General features: G+C 41.5%; 1 protein-coding gene across 1 annotated transcript in view; it reads right to left on the bottom strand.

The window, feature by feature from the left end:
• SFI1 (SFI1 centrin binding protein) overlaps positions 1 to 24,800 on the bottom strand; it is a 97,261-nt gene that overhangs the window by 13,564 nt on the left and 58,897 nt on the right. Inside the window, exons 10-15 of the mRNA XM_008061532.1 lie at positions 21,991 to 22,152; positions 20,032 to 20,102; positions 18,868 to 18,960; positions 16,758 to 16,855; positions 15,099 to 15,165; positions 9,220 to 9,350 (exon numbers count right to left, since the gene is read on the bottom strand). Coding sequence (XP_008059723.1) covers positions 9,220 to 9,350; positions 15,099 to 15,165; positions 16,758 to 16,855; positions 18,868 to 18,960; positions 20,032 to 20,102; positions 21,991 to 22,152 — 622 coding nt within the window. The remainder of the gene's footprint in view (positions 1 to 9,219; positions 9,351 to 15,098; positions 15,166 to 16,757; positions 16,856 to 18,867; positions 18,961 to 20,031; positions 20,103 to 21,990; positions 22,153 to 24,800) is intronic.

Genomic DNA, 24,800 nt, shown 5'->3' with positions numbered 1-24,800 from the left:
CGACTAGTAGGTCTGAAACGGGCCCTAGGAAACAGTATTTTAAACAAGTGTCCCAGCTGAATTAGACAGGTTTGGGAACCACTGCTTTGTCACCTCTTCCTAGGCCTACCTACTCCCCTTAATGACACCAAATTCTGTAAAAGCAGCACTGGAACAACTAATCAACAGTTACTAAGGGCTACATATTTGCAAAGCCATGAGGACCAATGCTTGGTGCTAGGGAGATCTTGCTCCCCTGGCATTTAACAAATGAGACACATCACTCAAAGCAAAGAATTCCACTTCTAGCCACAATAGTCACTGGTCCTGGACCTGCCTTTCAGTCATATATTACAAAACTAGACAAAATATATGTGGCAACTGTTTTCTTTTGGTGGGGGGTGGTTGGCCATTTGTTATATTGTCTTTGGAGAGATGTCTAATCAAAGCATTTACCCATTTTTATTATTTATTTATTTTTCATGTCAGATGGGTAATGTGACATTGTAACAAGGTTTCAGGGTGACACATCTCATACATGCATGTGAAAATTCCATCATCATGCTTATGAGCTACAAAAGGAATCATTTACCCATTATAAAACTGATTATTGTTTGTTAAATTATATGAGCTATTTATTTGTTTATTTTTTTGTATTTTAGAGTTGTGAGGTACAAGTGGGGATTTACTACATAAGTAGGTTGCATACAGGTGAAGTCTGGGCTTCTAGTTGGCCCTCACAGTGGACCTGGTACCCCATGTGGTGGCAACTGTTTTCATGCAGCCATAGGTAGGGCCTATTTTGATGGCTGAGATAGGAAACATGCAAGGTGAGTCCCTAGGTCGCCTAGGCTTTCTGCCTGGGGGCATTTTCTGAACAGTGCGGGGGAGGGAGGCCAAGCAGGGAAGGCCAGTCCCCTGAGCTGAGAAGGTAAAGATTGGAGTTGAGGACTGCTAAAGGGGTTGGAATGCGGGGTCAATACCTAGTAGAACTGTGGGAGTGGGGCCAGCCCTGAGACCCCAGAACTGTAGAACCACCAGTGTGGAACTCTAGCCTGGGAGAGCTGCAGGCACAAAACTCCAACCCCTGCCCCAGTGTATCTAAAAAGTGGGATATGGAGTCATGGGAGATTATTCTCTGGTTTTAAGATTTAATGTTGGTCATTGCTTGGTTAAACTCTGGTGTGTCCATGTGGCTCTTTGAGCTATGGTTGGCATGTTTTCTAGCTTTGGCCCCCTCCCCTAGCGTGGGGAAGTGAATCTTCTCTCTCTCTCTTTCTACTTTTTGGCCACTGCCTTGCTAAGTACTGGCCAGGCTATGTTCTCACTGAGCTATGGCCAGGTCAGGTTTCCTAGCTTTGGCCCTCTCCCCTACCTTAAGGAGGTGAATCTCCTCTCTCTCTAATTTACTAAGTAAACTATATTTTCCAATCTAACTTCTGTGCAATTCTTTGCATCTTTCTCACAGCACTGGATCACACAATTGACACCCCCCCATCGGGCCTGACCTAATATTTTGGAGGCCTCGCTGGGATATATTTTTACCTTTATTTAGCTACTATTACTCAAACTTTGAAATCACTTTTATGAGGATCTGGGTGCACTGTTTAATTCTGTGTTGTTTAACTTTCTTCATGTTTGTGATAAATATATGTATGTTTCGAACTACATCCATGTAAGTATAAAATCCCCACACATAGGTACATTAGACTGGAAGTTCCTGGAGAAATTACATTTCTTTGTATCTCCTATGTTGCATCCAGTACAATGCCTTCACAAATAAATTTTTTGAGAAATAAACTTAATTTAACTAGTCAAATAAACTCACTTTTTTTTTTGTCCTGGAGGAAATACTTTTAACTCAGTTTAAAATATGCTGATAATAATGAACATGCAATGTCACCAATTTATAAGTCAGAAAATAAAAAAGGTTTAAGCTACAGAACTAGTAGAACATACTTTCCCTGCAGAGGGACCATTAATGTGACTTGTGTGTTCTAATTAAGCTTTTCTTTTTTTAAAGCTCAGCACTCAGATCTGCATTCTTACGTGATTAATATTTACTACCATACTTTTATGCAGATCATATGAAAAATGAACCTTACATGCCAGGATAACTTGCAAAAAATTACTATTCATCACCATGAATAAACAGGCCCACAACTATAACAGTGTCCACTGGAAAAAGTGAAAAAAAAAAAGAAAAAGTTGTCACTAAGGTCATGTAAAATTTTACATGAAAAGGGGAAAATAATTCATTTTTACACACATACACAAAATTTTTTTTTAAAGATTTCAGGTTGTTTTCCCTATTGGGTTTTGAACCTATTTGGGTCCAGTTACCCCTTTCTTCCTACCTATGTCTCCCTTTTGTAATGGGAATGTCTATCCTAACCCATCACTGTATTTTGGAAACAGATAGCTTGTTTGATTTTCCAGGCTCACACCTGGAGGAATTTGCCCCCGGTGAAATTGTGCCTGGAGTCTCATCCATATCTGATTTAGATTAGACTCTGGACTGTGAACTGCTGAGTTGGTGCTGAAATGAGTTAAGACTTTTGGATGGAATGAATATATTTTGAAAAGAAGAATATGAGTTTTGAGGAGGCAGAAATGGTATGGTTTGAATGTCCCCATAAAACTCATGTCGAAATTTAACTGCCATTGTAACAGTGTTGAGAAGCCAGGACCTTTAAGAGGTGACTAGGTCATGATGGCTCCACTCTCATGAATGGATTGCTGTTATGGTAGAAGTGAGTTAGTTATCTTGGAAATGAGCTAGTTATCATGGGAGTGGACTCCTGATAAAAACAGTCCAGCCCTCTTGTCCTCCTGCTGTCTCATGCACTCACTTGTCTTCTGCTAGGGGATCATCATCAGATATTGGACGCTCTTGGACTTCCCAATTTCCAGAACCATAAATCAAAATAAATCTGTTCTTTAAAAATTACCCAGTCTGTGGTATTTGTTATAGCAGCAGCAAATGGAATATAACGAAAAGTGAAGCAGCTTAACATATCATCTCACAATTACTTTTTTTAATAACAAGAGCAGCTAAAATCTACTTATTTAAAAAGGGATGACAAGCCGGGCTCGGTGGCTCAGCCTGTAATACCGTGCCTTTGGGAAGCTGACGTGAGTGGATTGCCTGAGCCCGCAGGTTCGAGACCCACCTGGGCAACTTGGCGAGACCTCATCTCTACAATAAATCAAAAAAAATTAGCCGGGCGTGGTAGTGTGTGCCTGTAGTTCCAGCTACTTGGAAGGCTGAGGCGGAAGGATCGCCGGAGCCCAGCAGGTCGAGGCTGCGGTGGCTGGGAGCGGCCACTGCACTCCAGTCTGGGCGACAGAGTGAGACTCCAACTCTAAAAAAATAAAAATGAAAAAATAAAAAGAGATGACAAGCATAATCCCAGCACTTGGGGGCAAAAGTGGGAGGATTGCCTGAGCCCAGAGGTTTGAGACTAGCTGGGCAACTTGGCAAGACCTTGTCTCACAATAAATAAAAAACTTAGCCAGGTGTGGTAGAGTGCACCTGTGGTTCCAGCTACTTGGAAGGCTGAGGTGAAAGAATCTCCTGAGCCCAGCAGGTCATGGCTGCAGTGGCTGTGAGCATGCCACTGCACTCTAGACTGGGTAACATTTAGACTCCCATTCAAATCAAAACAAAACAAAACAAAAAAGACGACTAAAACTAAAAAGTGAATTTAGAAAGGCCATGGAATACAAGGTACCAATTGTATTTCTATATACTAGGATCAATTAGAAAATAAAATTTAAAATTAATTGCATTTATGATAGCATCAAAAATAAAGAATATTTAGAAATAAATTTAACAAAATACATATAAAACCCTTACACAAAATCATAAAACACTGCTGCAAAAAATTAAAGAAAATCTAAATAAAAGGAGAGATGTACTAGACTCAATGCAATCACAATCAAAATCCCAGAAGGATCATTTGTAGAACCTGGCAACTTGATTCTAAAATTTATATATTCCAGTTATAATGCATATACAAATAGAATAGATAAAACAATCCTGAAAAATAGAAAAATTTAAAGACTCGCTATAAGGATTCAAAACTTATTATGAAGATACAGCAATCAAGACAGTGTAATAATGACATAAGGACAGACAAATATTAATAAATAAAGAAGAGAAAGTCCAGAGATAGGTACAAACTTATATAGCCAACTGATTTTCAACAAAGGTGCCAAGGCAATTCAATGGGGGAATAAAAAATCTTTTCAACAAATGGTGCTGGAAAAAACTGAAAAAAATAAACCTTGACTCCTACCTCATACCATACACAGGAAAAAAATCATGATGACCACAAACCTAAATGTAAATGCTAAAACTACAAAATTTCCAGAGAAAATGTAGAAATATAGCTTTTGAGATCTTGGAGTGGCAAATATTTCTTAAAGAAGACTTCAAAATCACTAACCATAAAAGAAAAAAATTGATACTGTCAAAAAAATTGCATTGTCAACATCAAATACTTCTGCTCATCAAAAAATACTGTTTGGCCTGTAATCCTAACACTTTGGGAGGCTGAAGTGGAAGATTGCTTGAGGTCAGGAGTACATGACTAGCTAAGACAACAGAGTAAGATCTTGTCTCTACCAAAAAAAAATTTTTTTTAATTAAGAATCTCATTCTGTCACCCGACTAGAGTGCAGTGGCATGATCACACCTCCTCTCAGTGATCACTGGTAACTGATCACTGCTCTATTACCAATGATGGCCCAGACATGCTTTGCTATTTTCATTTGTTACTAAGGATATCATGACAGTATTAAATTCCAAGTGAATTCCAGTTTCTCCTAGTCCCTCCTAAACAGCAACCAACCCAGAACTGATCCCTGCTTCTCTTAGACCCTCCTCAGAATCCTGTGGGAACCCAAACCTTACAAAGACACTTCCCTCCGGTAGGATAGCATTGCAGAGTTATACTAGAATTCCCTCCTAGGGACAACCCGATTTTGTCAAACCACAGGCTTTTGTTCCAGACTGATTAAGATTTAGTAAGGTGTTCAACATCATTTGTCACCAGGGAAAACAGTACTTTGCACCCACTAGAATGACTAAATTAAAAAGACTGACAATACCAAATGTTAGTGAAGATGTGGAGCAACTGGAAGTCTCATATTCTCGTATTTCTGGTTGGAGTATAAAATGATACAACCATCTACAATGTTAAACATATACCTACCCTATGATCCAAAAGTCTACTACTAGGTACTTACCTAACAGCCGGGCATGGTAGCACACGCCTGTAAGTGCAGCACTTTGGGAGGCAGAGGCTAGGAGATGGATATTAGCCTAAGCAACACAGCAAGACCCCCATCTCCACAAAAACTAGTTTTAAAAAAGTATCCGGGGCCAGGCACAATGGCTCAAGTCTGTAATCCCAGCACTTTGGGAGAGCAAGGCAAGAGGACTGCCTGAGCCCAGGGGTTTGAGACCAGCCTGGGAAACTTGGTGAGACCTTGTCTCTACAATATAAATCAAATGATAAGCCAGGCATGGTGCACACCTGTAGTTCCAGCTACTTGTAAGGTTAAAGGTGGAAGGATCGTCTGAGCCCAGCAGGTTGAGTCTGCGGTGCCCATGAGCGTGCCACTGCACTCCAGCCTGGGCGACAAAGTGAGACTGAAACTAAAAAAAAAAAAAAAAATTTTCCGGGCATGGTGGCATGCACATGTAGTCCCAGCTACTCACAGGCTGAGGCAGGAGGATCACTTGAGCCCAGGAGCTTGAGGCTGCAGTGAGCTGTGACTGCACCACTACAATCTAGCCTGGGCAACAAGAGTGAGACTCTGTCTTCTAAAAATAACTAAATAAATAAAAGTCCAGTAATTTTTACTGGCTACTTGTAGTATGGTAACAACAAAAACAAAATATGTCCACTAAAATAAATATTTATAGCAGCTTTGTTCATAATAGCTTCAAACTGAAAACATCTCATATGTAAAATGGATCAACATACTGTCATATTCATATAATATGATTCAGCAAATAAAAGACTGATTTACTAAACACATGGAACAATATGGTTCAATCTAAAAAATATTATAAACTTTAAAAGCCAGATATACAACAAGGGTACCTGCATAATGAATATTTGTATACCTAACCCTGAATTGTACCCCACATATCTAAAATAAAAAATTTTTTAAAAAAAGGCAGACATAATAGAGTTCATATTGTATGATACCATTATATGAAGTTCAAAAACATGCAAAATTAACCTAGGATGAATGAAATCAGAACAGTGGTTACCTTTGGAGGGCAGAGATTGACTAGACGGACACATAAAGGGACTTTCTGTGGTGATAGAAATGTTCTATGTCTTGACTGGAGTGTTGATTATCCAGGTGCAAAATTTGTGAAAACTTTTCAAACTGTTTACTTAACATCTTTGCCTTTCACTTATATAAATTTTATCTCAATTAAAATAAAAGACCAATCAGTTCTGTCTCCTCAGTATATTTCACTGGCAGGTTAATACATTATTTTTGCTCACAATTTATGAGGTTCCACCATAAATTCTGTCTGTATTCCTAAGACATTTTAAAAATAACCTTAAGAGTATATAAGATACATACTTATTTGGAACTTTAATTTGTTAAACTCCAAACCAAGTTTATGAATGTTTACTTTTCATAAATGAGAGTCACAAATCAAAGTAATTCCAGGGGCTAGTGGTATAGGTAATATTTTGGGCTAGGCACTCTACTTTTTTTTTTTTTTTTTTAAGTTGAGATCTCACTCTGTCACCCAGGCTGGAATGCAGTGGCATGATCATGGCTCACCATAGCCTTGAACTCCTGGACTCAGGCAATTCTTCTGCCTTAGCCTCCCGAGTAGCTCGGACTACAGAAACACGCCACCATTCCCAGCTTATTTTTTTTGAATTTTTTGTAGAGACAAACTCTTGCTATATTGCCCTGGTTGGTCTCAAACTGTTGGGCTCAAGCAATCCTTCTACCTTAGCCTCCCAAAGTGTTGGGAATACAGTCACAAGCCACTGTGCTTGGCCTGCTTGTATTTTATATGTATTATCCCATTTAATTTTCATGATAACCCTATAAGATAGGGACTATTATCAAATCATCTCCATTTTACATTCAAGGAGACTGACGCTCAGAGAGACTGACTGAAGACCCAGAGTCACAGAGTTGGGCAGGTGGTATGGCATAGGTCTGAACTCAGGCATGTCCAGCCTGATTGGAGCCAGGCTCTCAATCAGTCTTCTCATAAACAAGGGAGGCAGAAACATGAAAATTTAAGTTTTCTAAAAAGGTCCAATTAAATCAAAACTGGACAAAATCTAGATTAGGCCTTTACCATCCTGCAAGTCTCCTGGCTACTCCCTGTCTCCAATTCACACCCTTTTGTCTCCAGAGTGACAGCTCTAAAATTACCCAAGCCTACTCCCCAGCAAAAACCCTTTTAGAGGCTCCTCTTGGCTACTTTAAAGATACCCTCAATTTTTGGACCCCACAGCATGCAAAATACAAAAGAGAAATAGAACCAAGCACGACTTCTCGTTAGCAAAGAAAATAAAGGACTGTATGTGTTTTAAGTGCTGAAGTCATTTTTCAAATGAATCTTATACCAGACTGCAGTATAGGAACTAGATAAAGGCAAACCTGCAGGAGGAGGGGAAGAGGTGAGAGCTGTCCTCTGGTCAGCTGCTACTCCCTGTGGCCACCTCCTGAAAACATCTACTTGGTCTCTGTGCTAAGGTGCCCAGAGTTTTTGCTAATCTTCTCAAACTAGCATTTGGAGTTCTCCAACTTCAAGATCATTGCAACTTACCACAATACATGCACCTCCAAACTGCCTCTCTGTCCTAAGCTGATGTACACTGTACTCAAGGCAGTCTCCAAAACTGTCACTTAACTAGTTCCATGCACCTGCTCAAACATCTGTCAGTCATCTACCTATAGGGTCACTCCAGCTTTCCTCATCTTGCCCACTTCAGCCACCATCCTCACCCCTTTAGCTCACCAGAAGCTTCTCCCAGATACTTCAATGCTCCCTGGACACCCTCAGGACTAGCTCTGAGTTCTGGAGGAATCTGTGGCTGCCAAAATCGAGGATACATTGATCTATCCTCTTGGATTTCCACTTGTTTCTTGTGTATCAGTCTTATCTCCCCACAAAAATTTTTCCTCCTATAAAGTCATCAAAAAGATCTTCCTCTTGATCAAGTAAAAAGCACCTGGACTTTGGAACTGGAAATTTAAGTTTTCGCCCTGGCTTTGCCACCTACTGGATGTGTTACCATGGGCAAGTCACTTGTCACTGAATCTGTTCTCTCAGGACTGCTATGAGAAGGAAATTATTATTTCCACGCTGGAGTGCAGTGCATGCTCACGGCCATCATAGCCTTGACCTGCTGGGCTCAGGTGATCCTTCTGCTTCAGCTTTCCAAGTAGCTGGAACTACAGGCGTGCACCACCACGCCTGGCTAATTTTTTGATTTACTGTAGAGATGAAGTCTTGCCAAGCTGCCCAGGTTGGTCTCGAACCCATGGGCTCAGGTAATCCTCTGACCTCGGCCCCCCAAAGTGCTAGGATTATAGGTGTGAGCTACCATGCCTGGTCAAGAAGGAAATTACTAGTGAAGATAATAATAGAGAATGAGATTATATATTTGCTTTCTTTCCTTCATCACACAGAGCCCACCACAGTGGCAAACATGCAGTTGGTGATTAATAATTTCTTCATTATATTCCACCATACAGTAAGGACCAGCTATGGGCAAATCTGCCCTGTGGGAGCTAAAAAGATGTAGCTCTGCTCCTTGACTTTTCGAATTTTGTTGATGACTGTAATTCAAGACTTCAAAAAGCCAGGTCTGGCAGAATGGGAACTAAGTGTTTCAGGGAAATTATACTCAAGAATGTTTACAAAGGTGAGGCAAGGTCCCACTGCTCTCTGAGCCGGAAAGCTAATGGGGCAGCTTTAATGGAGTGCTCAGTGGCTTGTAAAGAGGGTTACAAACAGACTGTTTTGAAAGCACTTGCAATAAAGATGGGTAAAAGCTTTCCCAGGGGAAATACTGGCTGTCTTTTGAAATCAATGTGCTCACATTACTGAAAAACCAGGAAGAACCAGGACCTAGGGGGCTGGGCGGCTTAAAAGCAGAGCAAATGAGCTGTGTGGCTGGCAGTTAGACTTGAGATGCTTGCCCTGGTGCAGACAGGAGCTGCACAGCATACCTGTGAAAACATGTTGCTCTGGCAGTGAGGACATGGTCCTGCTGGCTCCATTGCCAGAGTCTACTCCATGTGTGGAAGGCAGCAGGCAGGGCTCTCTGCTGGAAATGACCATCTGCTCTGGCTTGCAACAGCTAAAGGAAAACAACAAATGGCCTTTGTACATTTTTTTACATGACCTTTCAGGGTCACACTCTTGATGGAGGATTGCATCCTATACAATAAAATTGAGGAAAAAAAGAAAATCATCATTTTTTTTTTTTTTTTTTTAAAGAGATGGGGTGTTGCTCTGTCATCCAAGCTGGAGTGCAGTGGTTCGCTGCAGCCTCAAACTCCTGGGTTCAAAGTGGTCCTCCCACCTCAGCCTCCTGAATAGCTGGGACTATAGGCACCCACCACCATGCCCGGCTGAAAATCATTTTTTAATCTTTGCCAATATGCCAAGTGAAAAATAAAATACGACAGGTGATAACAATTTTAATTCTTTAAAAGTGGGTTAAGCATCTCTTTACACACACACTCTCACACACACCACCACCAGTGGCTTAAGTGTTCATACTCATCCATTTCCTGTTTTACTATTGTCAGCATTTAATTCAGTGATATGTATATTTTTTTTATCCTTAATAAATCTGGCCAAGTGCAATAGCTCTGGCCAGGAGCAGTAGCTCACACCTATAATCCTAGTACTCTTGGAGGCCAAAATGGGAGGATCACTTAAGCCCAGTAGTTTGAGAGCAGCCTAGGCAACATAGTGAGATCTTGTCTCTATAAAAAATAAAACATGGTGGCATGCTCCTGTAGTCCCAGCTACTTGTGAGGCTGAGATGGAAGGATCACCTGAGCCCAGTAGGTCAAGGTTGCAGTGAGCTGTGATTGCGCTGCTGCACTCCACCTGGGCAACAGATCCTGACTCAAAAAAAAAAGTTTATTAGTCCTTTATCATGTGTATTTTAAATATTTCTTCCACCCTATGTCTTTTGATTTTGCTTATAGTGTTTATTATACAGATTCTGCAACTTTTATGTAATTATAAAAGTCTACTGTTTCAGGGCAGTCATGGTACCTCACACCTATAATCCCAGCTCTTTAGGTAGCTGAAGCAAGAGGATCTTTTTGAGTCCAAGTGTTCGAGACTGGCAACATAGTGAGACTCTACAAAAAATTTAAAAATTAGTTGGGCATGGTGGTGTGTGCCTGTAGTCCCAGCTATCCCAGAGGTCAAGGTGGGACTATCACTTGAGTCCAGGAGCTCAAAGCTGCAATGAGCTATGATTACACCACTGCATTCCAACCTAAGTGACAGAGCAAGATTCTGTTTCTAAACAACAACAACAACACAAAACGTCTAATATTTCACTGACATATCAGTAAGAAGACAGACAATGAACATATGAATATACTGTATATGCCTCTATGATCCAAAACTTTGGGAGAACAAAAGGATATAGCAAACACGGCTGTAAATTCTTCGATCCTCCTTCACTGTGAAGTGATCTATGTCCCCACCTCTTGAATCTGAGTGGTATAGTAACTGCTTTCACCTGCTGAGCATGGTAAAAGTGACACTATGTGATTTCTGAGGCTACATAAAGAACCATACAGCTACCGCCTTGTTCACTGGAGCACTCACTTTTGAAGCCCTGGTATCTGCCTACCCTGAGACCACTATGCTAAAAGGAAGAACAAGTCTCAAGGAGAGACCACATACAGGCTCCCTGGCTAACACTCCCAGTTGAGCCCAGTCTTCAAATCATTTCAGTCCAGGATCTAGACATGTTCATGAAGAAACTTCTAGATGACTCCAATTTCCTGCCATTAGAATCTTCTACTCCAGTAAACTTGGAGTAGAAAGCAGCTGTCTCAATTTTTGAGCAAAACAATTCTTAAGCATAATAGAATGGTTGTTTTATGTCACTGAGTTTGGGGTGCCTTTTTACATAGCAATGATAATCAGAACAGTATGCATATGTATGTATATATGAATATATAGGTACATATACTCCTACCCACAGAGGAAAAAAGATACCAGGTTTACTCACCAAATGTTATCTGAAGAGGCAAGATTATGAGTGTCTTTATTTTTTCTTCCTTATGTCATTTTATACTTCCCAAATTTTCTATAATTTATATACATCACTTTTCTTTTTCACTTTTTATTATGGGCATTTTCAAATGTAAGCCAAAGTAGAAGCAATGGTAGAACGAATCCCCACAAACCTATCATCCAGCTTTAACAGTTAGCAAACATTTTGCCATCCTGTGTACATTTGTCCCTTGATACCCAAGGAGTATTTATTTCAGGAACCTACCGCCACCCCAGATACCTAAATCCACAGATACTCAAGTCCTTTATATAAAATAGTTGGCTGGGTGTGGTAATAATTGCTGTAGTCCCAGGTACTCAGGAAGCTGAAGCAGGAGGATCATTTAAGCCCAGGGGTTCAAGGCTGTGGTAAGCTATGACAACACCACTATATTCTAGTCTGGGAGATAGAGTACAGTGTAGCATAGACCCTGGCTCAAAAACAAATAAATAACTAAAATGTTATAATATTTGCATATTATCAGCACAACCCTCCAGTATACTTAAAATCATCTCTAGATTACTTATAATACCTAATACAACATAAATATTATGTGAACAGTTGTTATGCTGTATTGTTTAGGGAATGGTGACAAGAAAAAAAAATCTGTATGTGTTCAGTACATATAAAATCATCCATTTTTTTAAAAGAATACTTTCAATCCATGGCTCGCTGAATCCACAGATGTGGAACCCACAAATATATTGGGATAATTGTACATTACTTTTTAAAAATAAAAACCACAGTAACTAATATTTTAATCTTCCAAGAATAGAAAGATGTGCTTCTGGGATACCTAAATCAAGAGATGATATTGATATTCAGATTGTTAGCTAAAGGTTTAAAAACAACTAAGCAGTGCTCTTACTATTTTTCAGACTTGTGCCTTTGAAAACGGGTCATGTTAGAGTAGCACAAGAGATAACGCTGACCCTGGACTTTCCACCAGTACTGGGTCAAGGAGAGCTCTCTCTTTATAGGAAGAAAATAAAAGAGACCCTCTACTTTCCATCTTGAATAAACACAACCTTTCAACCCTTACACTCACAGTTTTTTTTTTTCTTTTGACTCAGAGTCTCACTCTGTTGCCGAGGCTGCAGTGCAGTGGCATGATCACAGCTCACTACACCGTCAACCTTCTGGGTTCAGGAGATCCTTCCACCTCAGCCTCCTGAGTAGCTAGGACTATAGGCATGCAACCACCATGCCCTGCTAATTTTTTGATTTTTTTGTAGAGATGGGCATCTCACTATGTTGCCCAGGCTGGTCTTGAACTGGGCTCAAGCAATCATCCCGCCTTGGTCTCCCAAAGTGCTGGGATTACAGGTAGGAGCCACTGCACCAACCTTAACATTTTTGCTTATTTGTTTGTCTTTCAGAGACAGGGTCTCACTCTGTTGCCAGGCTGGAATGCAATGGCACAACCACGGCTCACCACAGCCCTGACCTCCTGAGTTCAGGCAATCCTTTGCCTCAGCCACCCAAGTAGTTGGGACTATAGGTATATGTCACCACACCTGGCTAATTTATATATGTGTGTTTTTTAGAGATGGGTCTTGCTACGTTGCCCAGGCTGTTCTTGAACTCCTGGACTCAAGTGATTCTCCCAGCTCAGCCTCCTAAAGTACTGGGAATATAGGCATGAGCCACTGTGCCCATTCTTCAGTCTTTTTCTAAAAGGCCTCCCGGCCAGGCATGATGGCTCAGGCCTGTAATCCCAGCACTTTGGGAGGTGGAGGTGAGAGGACTGCCTGAGCTCAGGGGTTTGAGACCAGCCTGAGCAACATGGCGAGATCTAGTCTCTACAATAAATTAAAAAATCAACCAGGCATGCCTGCGGTTCCAGCTACTTGGAAAGCTGAAGCAGAAGGATCACCTAAGCCCAGCAGGCAGAGGGTGCGGTGGCTGTGAGTGTGCCACTGCACTTCAGCATGGGTGACAGAATGAGACCCTGAGTACAAAAAAAAAATTTTGTAAAAAGGCTTTCTTATATACTGTTGAGCTTGCATTAAATGAATTTAAGAGAATAAGTTGGTGATGTCCTTTCAAAATCAGCCACATAATCCAAAGGGATGTCAATTAATGCAGTGACTATAAACATTTCCTTGGTATAAGAGGCAAAGTGACACCAAAACAAGCCATGCCCTGGGTTAGGACCACCCAAACTCTAAGAACCGAGACAGTTATTGGGAAAAAGCCTGAAGTGATCAGAGGCAGTTCATTCATTCATTTGTGCACTAGTTTAATCTAAGTATTAGTCGGCACATACCCCATGCCTAGCTTTGTGTCAGGCTATGGAGGAAACAGAAACAGGCTGTGCTCTAAAAAAGCTCATAGACTGGCAGGAGGGGCAGGTCAGTGACCAACTATGTGATGAATGTTCTGATAAAGCTAGGGAAGTGAGGGTGGGCTGGGCTGGGGAGAGGTGACCCCTGAGCTGGAGGATAGTGAGGAATAGAGAACTACAGGTATGATGAGAAGCAGGAGAGCACAGAGGACCACTGGCCCTTTAACTGGTGAGAATGCAGATGTGAAGGAACAGAGTGGTTATAGGAAAGGGAGAGAAACAGACAGGGACCAGTTCTCAAAGGAGTTTGTAGGTCTCATTAAAAATTTGGATTTTATCCCCAAACCATGGAAATCAGTCAAAGTCTTTAGATTCCCATGTTAAACTCTAGCAGCAGATGGAGGTGGGCTGGGGAGGGCAGCACATCAATAACTGTGAGGAGCTTAGTTTGTGTCTTCCTCTGTTTCACTGCAGAGGGATGGTAAAAAAGGGGCACTTCTTCCTGCAGTGCCCATGCAGATGTCATCAAGTGGACACATATTCCCACTGAGTCTAAACGTGGCCTCAAAATCCTTCTCACTTCAGCATTCCAGACAGTTACTCTCAATCATTAGAACCTGCCTGCAAGACCACACTTATGTGCCACCCTGGTGCGAAGTTATAAGCACTGTGAGAGCAGGAATTTTGTCTTCTTTGTATCACAGTCGTATCATCAGCATTTAGCACAGTGTCTGAGGCACAGCAGTTGCTCAATGAGTATTTCTTAAATGGAATGGAATCTATCTTTCTCACTCTGCCTTTACTAACTTGTCATCCTGACCCCATGTCCTCCCACCGTGGGGGACCTGTGTTTCACAAGGTTTAGTACCAGGATACAGCACATATGCTCTGCACCTCTCTCAATAACTCCTGGATGATGGACTGGCTCACTTATATAATAAATGAACCTGAGTAAAAATGTGAAAGGCTGATAAGAGCTTAGGACTTTCAGAGTGTACCTGCATTTTCTTTTTTTATTTTTTGAGTTAGAGTCTCACTCTGTCACGCAGGCTGGAATGCAGTGGCATGCTCACAGCCACCACAGTCTCGACCTGCTAGGCTCAGGTGATCCTTCTGCCTCAGTCTTCCAGGTAGGTGCCACCACATCTGGCTAATTTATTCTTATCGTACAGACAAGGTCTCACCATGTTGCCCAGGCTGGTCTCGAACCCATGGGCTCAAACAATCTTCTCGCCTCGGCAACCCAAAGTGCTGGGATTACAGGCTTGAACCACCGCCCCCCAGCCCACCTGCATTTTCATAGCAGACAAAGAAATGACAGTTATGCAAACTTTCTGACATCGATAGTGGGGACTGGAGGAAATACCTTTGAGCTTTTCCAACACCCTCTCTTGTTCAAATAAGAACAACAAGACTTCTTGGCATAAGCCTTTCCCAAGTATCTTGCCAAAGCAAATGGATCCAAGAACATAAGCCAGAAGAGCTATCTGCTAAAAAGTACTCCATACCTGCTTGTATTGCCTCTTCTGAATACACTGTAACCACAGTTTGATACACTTGTGCAGCAATGTTATTCTGAAATAAAACAAAGAACACCAAGGTACTGTCCATTCTCACCTTCAGGTTTTTAAAATTTTGTTTTAAGACAGGTAAATCTGGGTATAGATACTTCTTGAGAGTTAAAGGTACTCCATGGGTTTATTAGTTTCAAACATTCTAGGAGAGAGGGAAATAAAAACCTGATATCTACCATGAAATCTGTCAATCCTTGACTTTGGACTGTGGCTTGCCTAAAAATATTGGCAACTTTCTTGTAAGCCTAATTAGATCACCAAGCACAGCATCTCTGGAACATAGGAAATATATATGAAATCCCCCACATATCCTGAACTTTCTGGTTTTATGGTCAAACTCTGGGGCTTACTCAGGTCTATGACATAGTCCCTTTCATACTTGGTTCTATAAACCAGGATTTAGTATAATATACCTTGATAATTCTGAACTGAGTCAGCAGAATATCGGGAATATTAGAATTCTCACTGACTCATCAAAAATGCCAAAAAGGTCAGGCTCAGTGGCTCATCCTTTAATCCCAGTACTTTTGGAGGCTGAAGCGAGTGGATTGCCTGAGCCCGCGGGTTTGAGACCAGCCTGGGCAACTTGGCGAGACCTCGTCTCTACAATAAATCAAAAATTAGTTAGGCGTAGTAGCGCGTGCCTGTAGTTCTGGCTACTTGGAAGACTGAGGCAGAAGGATCACTGGAGTCCAGCAGGTCGACGCTGGGGTGGCCGTGCGTGTGCCATAGCACCCCAGCCTGGGTGACAGAGTGAGACTCCAACTCAAAAAAAATGCCTCCCCCCAAAACCGGACCTGTAACTACGTACATTACATTGATTATACTGTGGGGAGGCAAGGAGAATGAAAGGGAGGTTACAGTGAACATTTCTGTCAGCAAGACAGTTAACACAGAGTGGTTATCTCTAAGGAGTAAGATTAAGGACATGTAGGGAGGGGGCCAGAACACTTTAATTTTTTATGTTATACCTTCCTTACTATACATTCAGAGTTTTCCTCCCAGTTATGTAACACTTTTATTTATTTAACTGACTCACTAGCTCTAAGATATTGAGGACAAGTCAGGTTCAGTGGTGCAAGACTACAGTCCCAGCTATTTGGGAGGTTGAGGTGAGAGGATAGCTTGAGCCCAGGAATTCCAGACTACAGGACACTATGATCAGGTATGTGAATAACCACTGCACTCCAGTCTGAGCAACACAGCAACACTTCATATCAGTCAATCAATCAAATACTGAGGCCACTCCCTTCAGGATGAGTCACAAACATCCCTGGACCCTTCTCTTTGACACTAACAATGCATGAATTCTAAAATGTGAACATCTCAATGCCTGAAGGGGCGTTAAGCTACCAGGCACCTAATTCAGACTACAGTTGCCAAGAACCAGTACAAATATTCCCATTCTACCTCTCATCTGATCTGCCAAAAATAAAATTCAGGAACCACTGGCTTACAGCAGGTCCTCCACCCCAAAAGGCCCTTCTGAATGTACCACACGAATGTGTGGAAGGGTAAGTGGTCAGTCCTGAAAAACACGGGAAGTCTCAAGGTGTCCCTGCTGAGCCAGAAGGACGGAGGCAGCGTCCCTACCTGTAGTGGTCCCAGGCAGCATACAGTAAGGGGAGCTGCTCTCTTTCCTCCCTCTGCTCAATCTGAGACTGCCAGAGGCCCCAGAACCTGCGTAGCAGCTGAAGCAAGACAGGGAGGAAATGGAAATTGACTAAGGTGAAAGGCAAAATAGTGAATCCTTACTCCAACAGACTGTGAGCTTCCCCAAAGGACGAATTACCTCTATCTGGAGCAGCCAACATACAATGGGCTTGCAAAATAATTATGGCTGAACTATAGAGCTATTCTAGACCAACATAAAAGGTAAAAAGATAATGCTTTCAGCCTATGAAAATCTGGATGAGAAAATATTCCTAATCTAGGCCTCATGGAAGACAGTGCTATTTTTAAAAGTCATTTTAGAAATTAAAGCTGATCTTATCGCCTAGTATCACCTATGAAGTAGTCTTGCCAAAAACATTTAACTTCAATCTAATCAGGTCCTCAGACCTAGAATTTAGTTAAGGAAAATTAAATGATGTCAAAGAAAACAATCAGATAAATCCAGAGTATAAAACATTGTATAAAATAACTGACCTCTCCTTTACAAAAAGTCAACATCATTAAAAAAGGTGTACGTTATAATCAATGAAACTAGCCAGTCACAAAAGGACAAATACTGTGTGATTCCTCTTATGCGGTCTCTAGAGTAATCAAATTCATTGTGACAGAAAGTAGAATGGTGGTTTCCAGGGACCAGGGGAAGAGGAAACAGGGAACTAGTGCTTAATGGGTACAGAGTTCCTGTTTTGCAAGATGAAAAAAGTTATGGAGATGGACAGTGGTGATGACTGCAAACAATGTGAATTTACCTAATGTCACTGAACTGTACACGTAAAAATTGTTAAAATGATACATTTTATGTGTATTTTACTACAACTGAAAAATCTTTAAAATGCCAGGCATGGTGGCTCACACCTGTAATCCCATCACTTTGGGAGGTAGAGGCTAGAGGACTGCCTGAGCCTAGGGGTTTCAGACCAGCCTGTGCAACTTGGGGAGACCTCATTTCTACAATAAACCAAAAAATTAGTGGAGTATGCTAGTGTATGCCTATAGTCCCAGCTACTAGGAAGGCTGAGGCAGAAGGATTGTCTGAACCCAGCAGGTTGAGGCTGTGGTAGCTGTGATCATGACACTGCATTCCAGCCTGGGTGAGAGAGTGAGACTCTGACTCAAAATAATAATAAATATTACAAAATGTAAAAATATGTGTTAAAAAAAAAAAGAAGTGTGGTTGTAAAAAGGAAACCATTTTAGAGTAAGAGCTTTAAGAGACATAATAACCAAAAGTAGTTGGTGATCCTTAACTGAATCCTGGTTTGAAAACAGTACCTGTAAAGACATTTTAGGACAAAAGTTAGAATTTGAAAATGGACTGGGTATTGGATATTAAGGAATGACTGTTAATTTTGTTAGAGATGATAATGATATCGTGGTTACATGAAAAAAACATTCTTATCTTTGGGTGATTCATGCTAAATTGTTTATGTGCAAAGTGTCAAGATGTCCCCATAATTTACTTTGAAATGATTCAGTAAGAAAAAATATGAAGCAAATATTATCAATTGTTGAATCTAGGTAATATGTATATAGATGATTATATTATTTTTTCTATTTTTCTATATGTTTGAACAGTTTCATAATAATACCAAAAAAAAAATTATTCTACACCCAGAAATAAAATCTACAAGTAGAGACAATGTTTGGTTGATCTCAGGTAAGCAAACCACTGACTTAAGATAACCAAAGTCTCCTATAATGTAAGACTTAGGTGTATCTGTATCATTGCATCCTCGAGGTCAGGGTTAAAATCCACAGTCCCTGACCTCTGAGTCAACTACCCATTTTCTTAGCAAACAGATAAAAAAAGAGATTAAACAAGCAAGACAAAAAGAGTTTCCATCAGCAGGAAGATTACCAAAGAAAATGGGTATTAAGGTTTTGGAGTCTAAACTCTGGACAAATCTCTAACACAAAGGTTAAAAAAAAAAAGTCGAGCTTAATTTGGAAAGACCAAAAAAAAAAAAAAAAGAGAGAAAAAGAAAATGGCCATCAGGAGAGGTCCCTTGACACAGAAGACAACCCTCACCATGACATCATGCTGCTGGTAAGCGAGATTCCTTCTTATTTGTTGGAGGTGGGCATGGGTCACATTGTCTTTTAGGGCTCTAAAGCAAAAATACTGTGCAAAGAAGAAAGGACATGACAGATTACTAAAACACAATCAGTAAAGTCTATAAAATTAAGAGCAAAGCCAGGCAGTGCCCCAAATCAGGGGAAGAGAAGCATGATCAGAGTTCACAACTCTCACAGCTGCTCCATTTCCCAGAGTGTTTCTCTGGTTTGAGATTCAGATAGGAGCCTAACACAAGCCAGCCTGCACAGTAGGTACTTTGTAAATATTTGCTGGACTATTCCCTACTGTCCATCCATACTGCACAAGAACAAAACACACAGTCACCTCTGACCATGCAAGATCTCCATGACCCAAGTGAGAATTCTACAAACATCAAACATCAAATTTTGCCTCTCAAAAGAGAGACAGACTTTTTGCCTATTTTTTTTTAACCATGTAGGGCCAGTGTGTACATTTATACAATTATAAATACAGTGTTGCTAGAGCAGAATAGAAGGAATGTTTGGTGAGTGGGGGGCTGGGGTAAGACCAGAATATCTGGGACCGGTTTGAGTTCCACCAGTAATGCCTCACATGTGACCTGAGCAAAGGCCATTTGTTCCCCATACCCTGCCACCCCACACCCTGAGCTTCAGTTTCTGAGACAAAAATGAAAAGATGACTAGATCAGGAGTTTTCACATTGCACTCTGTGGAACCCCACAGGCTCCTGAAAGTGTTTGAAGACCACCTCATGTAGCAAGGGAAAGGAAGGGGAGAGTAGCTGGTAGAATAGGGACCAACTCCCAGACCTGCTTCAACCACCGCATCACTACTTTGATCTATAATCTATTTTAGATTAGGCTAAAAATGGATTCCACCATGTCAAAATAAGTCCAGGACTAGACCACCTCTAAGTTCCCTTAATACCAAACCCCTCTGACCCCAGCCCATTACCATCTCTGATCCAAAATGGAAACAGGGACACCCATAGCAAAAGAAAGGTTTCATGAGTAAAGCTGACCCATAACCTGCTGCACTCAATGAATGTGATGGGGGTGGGGAGGTCAGGGCTCCCAAGAGTGGATGCCTAAGCAAGGCTGCTGGGTGGAGCCATGCCAGGCTACAGTGGTTTTACCAGCAGGCTGTGTCTGTGGTGCTCTTCTGCCACTTCACACCAGGCAGCTTCTTCCACACACAGCAGTATGTCTGCCAGGAAGTTAAGGTCTCTAGACTCAACAAGGCTCCCACCCCATCCAGTGCATTTCCAGTCACCCACCAGAAAGGTCATGGTGGTGGGGGTAACAGCACACATGTAGGCTTTGGTCCACCTGTCTCCTCCTGATGACCCAGGGACACAGTGAGCAAAGGGGAACTATGCCAGCTATTGATCCAACAGCTGGCCTTGCATTGTGTCCCTTGGATGCCCATGAGATGAGAGTCAAAAAATAGCTGATAAACTGCCACCAATTTCAGTAAACATTTCAAAATCCTCATATCTAAAGCAGAGTCTGCTCCTCCTGCATTCTGTTTTGGCATCATGATACAGTCGGATGTTTGAGCTGAAAACCCTGGAGTTATTTTCAAACCTTTCCTCCTCCCACCCTCATCTGATCAGTCACCAAATCCATCTGCTCTCCTCCAAAATCTCCCCTCTATTCATCCCTTCCTGTTCTCCTCTCCCTATCCCCAATACCTTGCAGTTCAGCTGATTAGTCCCTTGCATAGACTAGTAAGTGAGCTTTCTTCCTTAACTGGCCTCCCTGTGCTAGCCTCCCTCCTCTAATCCAGAATTATCCTAAAGCACAAATCTTACTGTATCTCTTCTCTTCTTGTGCACACCTGTAGTCCCAGCTATTTAGAAGGCTGAAGACAGAGGACTGCCTGAGCCTAGAAATTCAAAGTTCAAGTCTGTAGTACACTATGACAGTGCCTGTGAATAGCCACTGCACGCTAGCCTGGGCATTATAGCAAGACCCCATCTCTAAATTAAAAACAATTTTTAAACCTCCAAAGACTCCTCCTGCATCTACCCTTATATCATCTATACTCCCACAACTCACTACAGTATCTTGAATGCTTTTCTAAATACTATTCCTTTCATATGATATGCCAATCCCAACCTTCTGCTGGGTAAACTTGTCATCCCCTAAGACTTAAATTTAGCTCAAACATTATCTCCTTGGTTGAATCTCCACAGTGGCTCTCATAGGACTTGACACAAATCTTTATGAAAGCTCTTATCATGCCCATTTTCATATTTATTTTTCCCACTAGATAATGAACTATTGTTAGTCTCTGAGTTTCCTCATATTTCAGAATTTAAGCAGGAGTTTAACAAAAAGTAAGACTTTGCTGAATGAATGTATATGTGGATGAATATCCAAAGCAGTTCAAATTCTCGTATTTGGGCACATATTGTAGTAGGAGGTGGTGATTAAGAACATGGACACAAGCCTGGGTTTCAAAAGTCGTGGCTCAGCCGATGACTTCTTATGACCTTGAGAATCACTAAGCTCCCCTAAATCTCTGTTTCCTTATCTGTAAAGCAGTCATAGCAACACCTACTGCATAAGGTGACTATAAGGATTAAAGTCTGCAACATAGTAAAAGGTCAAGAAATAAAAGCTGTCATCGCAGTGATGGCATCACCAAGAAAAAGATAGCAGAGGCTATTTCCACAACCTAGTGGGTAGAGAAAAACACTGAAATAACACACACACACACACACACACACACACACACACACACACACACACACACAAATGTTAATCAGAGAGTGGAATTACCTCTGAGGGGAAAAGAAAGGGAATGTAATCAGGAAGGAGCAGACAGGAGTGCTAGCAATGTTATATTTTTTAAGTTACGTGTTCATTTTATTATTCTTCTTTAAACTACAAATATATATATATGCATTCTTTTGTATGCATAGTCCTAATTAAATGAAAAAATTTTCAAAGAAGTAAACAGAGATAAGGCTGTTGTAAATTGTTTGGTGATTGTTTCCCACCTATCTCATGACTTTTGTTTTACATGCTGCTGAGCTTATGTTGTCCTGGTTGAGGCGATGGACAGGCCTGGGTGCCTGAAAGGATACAGTGCTTCCAGTGCGTAAAGGCCCGCCGCAGTGCCATCCTCCTGGCCAGCTCCTCCACACGAATGTGGTGTGCATACAATCTCTCTCTTTGCTCCCAGGCCCACTGCCAGTCACAGAAGTACGTCTGGAGAATAGAGGCACGATGGAATTGCTCGGCCATCTCTGCAACAAAGAATAACTTAAGTGCTGCTTCCCCAAGGTTGGAAGATGAGCTGGAAGCATTTTTAAGAAAAGCTAAATCCTACTAATGGCAGACAGCAGGGGTTTACTGGCAGAGAGCAGGCTTGAGTCTTTTCTCTTTGCCAGTAGTGGGGTTTAGCTCACCTTAAAGATGCTTCCAGCTCATCTTAAACAAATAAAAAATTGAATAATAATAAGCTAGAGTGTGTGGTATGATCATAGCTCACTGCAGCCTTGAACTCCTGGGCTCAAGCAATCCTCTCACCTCAGCCTCCCAAGTAGCTGGGATTACAGGTACATGCCACCATGCCCCACTGATTTTTTGTTTTTTTTTAATAGAGATGGAGTTTCACTATGTTGCCCAGGCTGGTCTTAAATTTCTGGCCTCAAGAGATCCTCCCACCTTGGCCTCCCAAAGTGTTGGGACCACAGGTGTGAACCAACATGCATGTCCCAAAAGTTTTCATTTTTTATTTTTAGAGACACGGTCTAGCTATGTTGCTCACGCTGGTCTCAAATTTCTGGCCTCCAGTGATCTTTCCAATTCAGGCTTCCAAAGTGCTGGGATTATAGGAATGATAATATAACATAACCAAGTCAAGTCCTTAAATAAAAGTTCTTTAAACACTGGAAGGGCAACATAGTGAGACCTCGTCTCTACAAAAAAATAAAAAAATTAGCTGGGTGTGGTGGGGTATGCCTGTAGTTCCAGCTACTAGGGAGGCTAAGGTGGCAGGACTGCCTGAGCCCAGGAGATTGAGGCAGCAGTGAGCCATGATCATTCCACTGGTGCTCCAGCCTGAGCTACAGAGTGAGACCTTGATTGAAAACAACAACAAAAACACTGGAAGATCATTAGGAATCCCTGAGGTACATCTCCTTTTTGCAAGGAAAAAGTCTGTGATTTCTAGGGAGGCGGACGCTATAAAATTAGTTAAATCAAAGGGCTGAGTCTTCTAGTTAGATACTGATGAGCAGAACGGCAACTGTTGCTTTCAAAGAGGACTCTGACTTTTGCCCCTATATGGATGTCTCCTGGATAGGATTTAGGAACTAAGTCGGTGACATATAATTTGTCTGACATACTGGCAAAGGTTTTTTGAGCTTTCAGCCAGCTGATCCTGGCTGACAGCTGATCCTGGCTGCCAGCTTCACCTCCTTTTAATGCTTATCAACTAATGGCCTGATGAACTGAAGCCCAAGAAGTGGAAGGGAATCTGACCCGGAATATGAATGCTATTATTGGAGGCAGGTATTAGTTAGTCTATAGCTTGTCATGCTAAACAGTTTAATACCCTCCCCTTCCAGGCTTGGGCAAGTAGACTGTTGGTCTGTAGTTACTATCCTCAAATGAACATGTGCAAACTCTCCCAAGAGACAGTGCTGGCAGCCTAGATCTCTGCAGGACAGTTTGGGTGAATGCTGGACAATGCAACCCAGTGTCTTAAATACAGTACTTGACTCACTGCCATCTAAGCTCAATAAACTTAAGTCCAAAACATGTACCAACGATTATGTTTCTATGTATTATTCCTTCTGAATCTAATTGGGAAACTAAATCATAACAGTATCCAAAAAAACCTGATACCAATATCACATGCATTTGCATAACTGGAGGCAATTAGAAACAGTTGAAATATCTATCAATAGGAGAATGACTAAGAACATTAAAGTAAGTCATTCTACAAAATATGAACAATTGTTAAAAAAGAACATTTATAGCTGGGCTCGGTGGCTCAGCCTGTAATCCCGTGCCTTTGGGAGGCTGAGGTGAGTGGATTGCCTGAGCCTGCGGGTTTGAGACCCGCCTAGGCAGCGAGACCTCATGTCTACAATAAAATCAAAAAATCAGTCGGGTGTGGTAGCGCGTGCCTGTAATTCCGGCTACTTGGAAGGCTGAGGTGGAAGGATCGCTGGAGCCCAGCGGGTCGAGGCTGTGGTGGTCAGGAGCAGCCACTGCACTTCAGCCTGGGCGACAGAGTGAGACTCCAACTCAAAAAAAAAAAAGGGGGGGGGGACATATTCATCACGTGGAATATTATACAACCATTTAAAAGTTATTGCAGAATATTTGTAGACCTGTATAGATGTTCATTATACATATTAAACTGTAATATGTTTTTAAAGAAGATTGTGAAACTACTTGTATACTTTTAGTAAAACAGTCACATTTAAATACATATAAACACAAAGAGCCTGATCCTAAACCAGGGTAAGTGAGGACCAGTTGGAAGCCCAAACTTTACCTGCACATACATTATATATGTATCTAACTCTGACTTGTACCCCACACCTTTGTGATAAAATAAAGTAAAACAATAAATAAATATATCCATACATATAAACACAAAGAAAAGCTTAGAAGAGTATGCAACAAAATGTTAATGGTGGTCATTTCTGAGTGGTGGCAGTAGGATTTTTTTCTTTTTTGAGTTGGATCTCACTCTTGTCACCCAGGCTGGAGTGCAGTAGCATGCTCATAGCCACTGCAGCCTCGACCTGCTGGACTCCGTTGATCCTTCTGCCTCAACCTTCCAAGTAGCTGGAACTACAGATGCACACCACCATGCCAGCTAGTTTTTCTTGTGATTTATTGTAGAAACGAGGTCTCACCAAGTTGTCCAGGCTGG

The sequence above is a fragment of the Carlito syrichta genome, unplaced genomic scaffold (assembly GCF_000164805.1).
Source record: "Carlito syrichta isolate Samal-C Ts95f unplaced genomic scaffold, Tarsius_syrichta-2.0.1 Scaffold305313, whole genome shotgun sequence".
NCBI lineage: Eukaryota > Metazoa > Chordata > Mammalia > Primates > Tarsiidae > Carlito > Carlito syrichta.
The sequence above is the reverse complement of the archived record's forward strand: the minus strand, read 5'-3'. Positions and strand labels throughout refer to the sequence as shown.